The sequence below is a fragment of the Anoplophora glabripennis genome, unplaced genomic scaffold, assembly GCF_000390285.2.
Source record: "Anoplophora glabripennis isolate ALB-LARVAE unplaced genomic scaffold, Agla_2.0 scaffold769, whole genome shotgun sequence".
Taxonomy (NCBI): Eukaryota; Metazoa; Arthropoda; class Insecta; order Coleoptera; family Cerambycidae; genus Anoplophora; species Anoplophora glabripennis.
Genome location: NW_019416853.1, coordinates 199,140 through 206,387, shown reverse-complemented (window position 1 = coordinate 206,387; position 7,248 = coordinate 199,140). Strand labels below are relative to the sequence as shown.

General features: G+C 32.1%; 1 protein-coding gene across 1 annotated transcript; it reads right to left on the bottom strand.

Moving 5' to 3' along the window:
• Nucleotides 1-1,004: 1,004 nt before the first annotated feature.
• Nucleotides 1,005-2,036, bottom strand: LOC108913323 (proteasome subunit alpha type-2). Its single transcript, XM_018718856.1, has 4 exons — nucleotides 1,927-2,036; nucleotides 1,777-1,853; nucleotides 1,313-1,724; nucleotides 1,005-1,251 (listed from the first exon to the last, which is right to left on the bottom strand). The coding sequence occupies exons 1-4, from the start codon at nucleotides 1,965-1,967 to the stop codon at nucleotides 1,077-1,079; spliced, it is 705 nt and encodes a 234-aa protein (XP_018574372.1). The 5' UTR covers nucleotides 1,968-2,036; the 3' UTR covers nucleotides 1,005-1,076.
• Nucleotides 2,037-7,248: the final 5,212 nt, after the last annotated feature.

Below are 7,248 nucleotides of genomic sequence, written 5' to 3'. Positions count from 1 at the left end.
AGCGATGAGGCTTTGCTTCCGGTCAAGATCCAAACAAAACTCATAGTATATAGGTAGTATGTATATATGGTTTAATTACAAATATTTTTTTCCACTTCTATTTTCGCCTAAAATCAACTCTTGAAAAGATACATAATTAAATAGGAAGAAAAATATGACATTTTTCGAATTTGTTTAACATATTGTGCAGTCAAAAGTTAAGCCCACGTTTTTTTTATGCGCATAGAAAAATTTTCATTTCTAATGATATTTGAAAGCCAAAATGCTAAAAATCTCCGTGGATATACGATTCACCCAAATATGGACTTTTTGAAACATATACCGTCTGGACTACTTATAAAATCTCACACATTAAATGGCAATTTGACATATTAAATTTGATGTTTAAATAATTCAACAATAACTTGACCCTTTATATTTTAAATAAGGTATCTTGAAATAAAAAAATAGATGATCTAAATTGGTGTCACAGTTTCTATTTCGGTAAGGTACATTTCAGGTAAGGAATTATTGCCATAAGAATTTTCTAAAAAAATAAATTAAATATTGAATGTTCTGACACTCGCCGTTAAATGGCAGCACCAATCAAAATGCTGTCGTCGCTATCGTAAAGTTAAACCTTAGATATCGTTTTAAATTTTAAAAATTAATTAATTACGTAATCTTCTATGTAAAATTAAAACATATTGCAAGGTTGGCAATAGGAATTTTTCCACATAAGGCAGTACTTTATCAATATCTAGGGAGTTGATATAAAGCTGAAATATACAAATATTGAATTTGTGGCGCCATCTACTAGCTAGAGGCAACACTACTGGAGAATTATTGAATTTCTGCACCAATGAACTTTACAAATATTGGATTTGTTGCGCCATCTACTAGAGGGAAGCAACACTATTGGAGAATTGAAATTTCTGGACCAGACTGAAAGGCAACCAGTTTAAAAAAATTTATTGAAATATTGCAACAGAAGCTATTAAAATGTAACGAAAAATAAATACAAATTCATTAAAAATTTGTATATTTTATAATAATGACTTAAATACATCCATTAAAATTATTATAATGTAATTAATCTATGGAATATTAGCTAAGTAATCTTTAACGTGAGAAGGTTCCAATCTTCTGAATCCCGAAGGATCACAAATCCCTACTTCAATATTATCAGCAGTCATTTGGCCCTCGAAACTTTCTTTTAACGTCAAAATTGCAGTGTGAACCGCATCATCCAATTCCAAATCCTCACTGTATCTACAACAAAAATAAAACTTGACGACCGCAACACAGTGAACAAATATTTACTAGAACCTACCTTTTCTCCAAGAAAGTTTTTCCATTTATATAATTCTTTCCCATAGCAGTGGCCTTCCACGCGAAATACGCCCCAGATGGATCGCACTGGAACAAGTACGGTCTATCGTTATCCCAGCCACAAATCAACAAGGAAACGCCAAATGGTCTAACACCCCCAGACTGGGTATATTCTTGCATAACCGCAGCAACACGCTGAACCAATTGTACGGTAGGTATTGGTTCCTGATACACGAGGTAGTACTGTTGGGCCATTTTTCTTGCTTGCTTTACAAGCAAGCGATAATCTGGTCCCATTCCGGAGTAGATCATGCCTATGTGCTTTGTAATCATTTCTACTTTGTGTACGCTGTGTTCATCGTAAAGTATAGACTTGTGTTTGTTTTCAGTAGCGATAACGACTCCATTGGAAGCTGAAAAATAATTGTTATATCCTCATTTTTCTGAATAGACTCTACTACCTACCTTTGATACCCACAGAAGGAGCACCAGCGGCTACGGCAGCCAAGGCATACTCAATTTGAACAAGTTTGCCGGATGGGCTAAAACGGTTTTAGGTTAGAAATAAAGAAAATTGTTTCTTTATATTAGTGTGGAAATGAATTTAATAATTACCTAAATGTAGTCAACGAAAAACTGTATCTTTCTGATGACATGATTACTTGCAAGATGAACCAAACTCAAACACAACGAAAAACAGAAAATCACTCTGTCCTGTCACCTGTCAAATCTGTAAATACCGTATTGAGCACTGAATTTGCCGAATGAAAAGTTATGTGGTAAAGGAACAGATGTTGAAAGAGCGAGATGAATATGGTACTGACATAGACTATGTGAGAATATCATAGACCACGGTGGTCTGTGGAATAAATAATGAATAAATCGAAGCGAATACAGTTCGATAATTGGTTGAATTAAGTGTAGTGTGTCACAGTTGCGTTCTGTGACCGCCTTATTATCGTCTATGGTCTAGGTTGTACAGCGTATTCGATTAGCAAACTTTGTGTTTCTTTCATTTTCTGTGGAGCTCATGACTTTAAAAATATGAGTGGCTGCTTTGTCACAAAATAGTTAGCCAATGAACGTTTACATTTTTTACATTAGCGCACACACTTTATGCAGAATAAAAGAAACACTTTAAATGAGTTTTAAGTTCCCTCTCTAAATAACTGCAAAAACGAAAGCAACTCTCTTAGCACTTGGTTGGTAAACATGTTATCTTTCCTCTTTTCTGCTTTTAAATTAGAAGCTCGGTGGGTTGTCTAAACATGGGAAGTTAAAAATTTGTGAAATTGTGCTGCTTTTGTATAGTAGTGAAAGTGATACGAAATTTAAAAATTAAAAACTTAAAAAAAAATAGAGTGAGGAATTTTGCTTAATAATAGCTGGCATAGGATAGGTAATTCCAAATCAAGATTGTTTGTTTATTGTATGTAACATGTTGCTGTTACTGTTTATTAGTACAAATTAAAATCATAATATGAATTTGCTCTTCTGCCTGTTCTGTACTTATTATTTTTAAGATACATTTCTGCATTATTTGCTTTTTTTTAACTGTCATGATTTATATGATTCTTAAGATCTTGTCTTAAAGCTTTCAACCTTTTTTATTGCTGAACTGAACCAAAGCCAACTTTCTGATTCTAATGTTCTACAAATTTTTTTACTAAAAAGATATTTTTAAAAAACCTATGCAGTAGCTTAAATGAAATTTACAACTGAGTTTATTTATAATCTTCCTTTGATATTTATACTTGTGAAAAAGGATATTTGCATTACTTTTAATAAGTAGGTATTCTGTAACTTATATTACATCTCCATGCTAATACTAAGACCGTACAATTTAATTTTGTAATAGATTTATTGTTGTTTTTTAATTTTAGGTTTTGTTTTGGTGCTGCAGCAACTCAGTTTTGGATATACTTGTACTGGTAGACTCCAGGTAGGTGATAATTCAATTTTCTAGAAAATAAATTTGGCTTAATTTTTTCTCTGCTTCCGATATACCTACCATTTTTGGAAAATGGATTTGCGAGTGGCATTTGAAATAAAATACGAAAGAATTTGTAATACATATTTATTTCCCATCTTTTGGACCCTATACAATTTATAGCTAAGTACGTTGTCAGGTAATACAATCTTTGTTATGGAATGCTTCTTTCTGAAATAGAGGGGCAAGATGGTGGGGTGGGTTATACAATTATCTGACTAGTATCAACAATAACTGACCTCCGCGAGGTCGGTACCCAATATGTTGCTCAGTTGTACTTATATTTCTAGACCAACAATTTCAACACATTTTTTTACATTAAACTAAGTTACGACGCCTACTTGTTTCATTAGTACAATAAAGATATGCATTCCCCGCTCGATTGACAGGACTACTAAGGCTAGGTATGGGGACGCCGGGTCCCCACTGATTGCTTGCTGGTTACAAGACATGCTACTCAGCAGCTGCTTACAAACCTGCCACATCCATATTATACACGGTATGTAGCGTCAGACGTACGGCAAATAAACCACCAAAATTAGACGCTACCTTTAAAGCTTCGCACGAACAACTTCGAACTGCGTGAACATGTTGGATAGTACGTGTGGAGGTCACAGTGTAAATAGATGCCTTTACTTCAATTTTTTATATTTAAAAATCGCTTCGAATGGCCTACATTTCTTTTATTTTATTTTTGTAGTAATATAAAGTAGTTCATTATATTTTTATCGCAAAATTTGGTGCCTGTGTGTTTTCCTGCCATTTATAAAATTGTGATATTTCAGAAAAAGGTAACAATATTGTTAGACATAAATCCCTCTTTTTCTTAAATTGTTGTTTTTTAATGATCAATCTATATTTTTCAAAATTGTACATTTTTTATCGAAAACATACAATAAAATAAATACTGTTAATTTCTAGGGAAATAAACATAGTATTACGATGATTTTCTGTTAAAAAATTCTGCTGCTAACTTCATAGTAAAAAATATAGAATGATCAAATATCAAGTGTTCATTGTTTTATTTATCGATCGATTTAATTTGTATTTTTTTTTTGAATAGAGCTTAAAAAAATTCTACTATTTAATAAATGAATTCATTTTCAGTTATCAAAGCCTACTTTTCATTATTTTTCGGTATCAAATTTAACAAAAATTGATTGGCAAATGTTTTATTTAAAGTCTTATTGTCCCACTAGATTCTGCATCTCCTCAGTGCAGTTTTTATCAAATATCGTGAAAAAATATTCATTGCTTATTGTAAAATTAATATTAAAGGTTTCATCAGTTCGATTCCTCCTAAATGGAACAAGTAAAATGCTCATTAATGTGTTTTTCTTAAATGCAAAGTTGCAAATAAAACAATTAAGGTTTATGGTACATTATTTGTATCAGTTTTGGATATTCGTATTACGTACGCACTAAAATTTATTGGTTAGTTTGGAACTGCATAAATCCATAGGTTGTTCATCCTATTTAGGAAGAACGGAAAATGATAAAAACCTTTAATATTAATTTTGCAATAAGTAATAATCAGCTTTTCTTGAAATTTTGTAAGAAGTACATTGAGATGGTACAGAATCCAGTGGTGTCAGATTTTAAATAAAAAATCGCTAGCCAATTTTTGTCTAATTTGACACCGAAAAAAAATATTCAAAGTATGCTTTAATAACTAAAAATAAATTCAAACCATTTGTGATTTAATAGACTCTTTTAAGGTTCACAGTTTAGAAAAAAAAAAACCCAAGTTAAATCAGTCGATAAATACCGGTATATTCCCGTTCACACGAATTCTAAGTAGCTTAGAGTTTAAGGGCATCAATTTAAGTTTTGGCTCGGCCAAACGCATGGTGATATATTTACCGCACTGTATATTTTTAAGAATTATTTCTCTTATAATAATATTTGTAAATTCATATTCATATCTTAAATATTATCAAATCTTTTATTACATTATTAATTGCTAAAATTTAAGATGTCACTTGACAAGGGGCACAGATCATGATATGTTTAGAAAGTGGTGTTTATTATTATAAACCTATTACCTAAAGCAGAGAAGGCGATTGTGGCTAGTTTATAATACCGTTAATAAGTTTATCACATCATTTATAAATTCGTAGCTCTCACTTCCCAACAGAAACTACAAAAAAATATATATTTATATCTAGTCATGTCAAGTGAAGTGATTGATAATAGCTGCAAGGAGACGAGTGTAATGAAATGCATAGAAAAAATTTAATGCGTTGACTTTGCAAAATTTGACGATTAACATTGCTTTCTCTACACTTTGCTCTACATCCCCACAAAATGGTATTCCTGCAAATCAAGACTGCAGTAAGATAATCGAGTCCTAAAAGGACAAACTGATTTTAAAATCTGTATTTAGTAGATTAACAGCGTCTCAACGGAGGGTAAAACTATTGGGTAGTGACAGCCGGATAAAATATTTCCCACAATTTTATAAGAACATATAATTTCACACATAACTTTTAAGATAAAAAACACAGTTACAAGACGACATTCAAAGGTCGGATTGCATATAACAGGTATTATAATTTATCAATTAATTAAGCTGATATGTTTTATATAGTCCCCAAAAACAGCTGGTTGTCCAGCCTGATCACCTAGATCCGCACCCACCATACCCACGCTCTCATTGAGCTGCAACATGCCCTAGGACATGTTTTGGACGGAAACGAGACGCAGAACAACCGCCCGTCACTGTTCACGTTCGGTCGTTTTCCCAAGAAAGAAAAACCGCCGTCGCGTGAGCAGGGAAGGCGAGTCGTTTATATCTGCATTTTAGCACCGGGGCACAGGATCAGCACCAGGAATTAACGAAACAACCTAAACCGAACAAAAGGGAAATTAGTAAAAGATCAGCTGTATATATCGCTTATGTGGTCCCTTGTTTAACAGCAGCACTATTATTACACCGAGTTTTGAGCTTTCTTGTAATTTCATTTGTCAAAGTTTGAATTTAAGTAATCGAAGTATAACTTCCCGCACTGCCTTTTTTTGCTTGACGTTTTCCGAAAAGGTTGCATGTTTAATTATTGCTGCACTTTAATTGACATTAAGAGCCCAAAAAGCACCCCGTATTAAGTTCTTTAATGACCACATTCAAGTTTGTCCCTGTATTTGTGAGAAACTGTATTTAATACGAACGTATGGACGTGTTGCTGAGCGTGCGCCCCGGGAACTGCCTATTTTGGGAGCTTGTCCCAACCTAAAGTACAACTACAATGATAGTAATAGATATATCACATAAACTTCACACGAAAAGCACTACAACACTATTTTGAATATAATCTACGTAATAGAGAATTACCAATGTTTTAACATTATACATTTTCGACTGATGTATCAGCAGTTAGTATGGTTGTAAAAAATTATAAAATTATATAAAAATAATACATTGACGTTATTAATAATAATATAAAATACAACTTGTCTTAAATAAATATATTAATATATTAAGGTTTACCTAAATTAAACTTTGGTTAACCAATTGTTATGTACCCATATTAAATCTTGATCTCGGACTTTTATTTCTGGGAATATTTCTCACATAATTTAGAATTTCATAATTGACGGCTGTGTCGAGAATGATTGTGCTACGTGATCACTCTGAAAATACGAATTCAATTATTGTTGTGCTCTAACAGACGATAATATAGGTACATAAGTCCTTGTATGAAAGGTACAATAAAATATTAACTGATGCTAAACTTCAAAATATTATAGTTTCTCTAGCTACAAACTATAAAATTTCTCTAGGTTTTTTTTTTATACACTTCATGCATTTTTATAATTGCAAGATAACAAATGCTCATATTACTATTAAGGTATCTATAAGTAAGCAAAAGCTCATCTATATTAAATTTAATGTTATCAAAAATTAATGTTTGAAAATAAAGAGTTCTTTTCCTTAACTCTTAGTTACT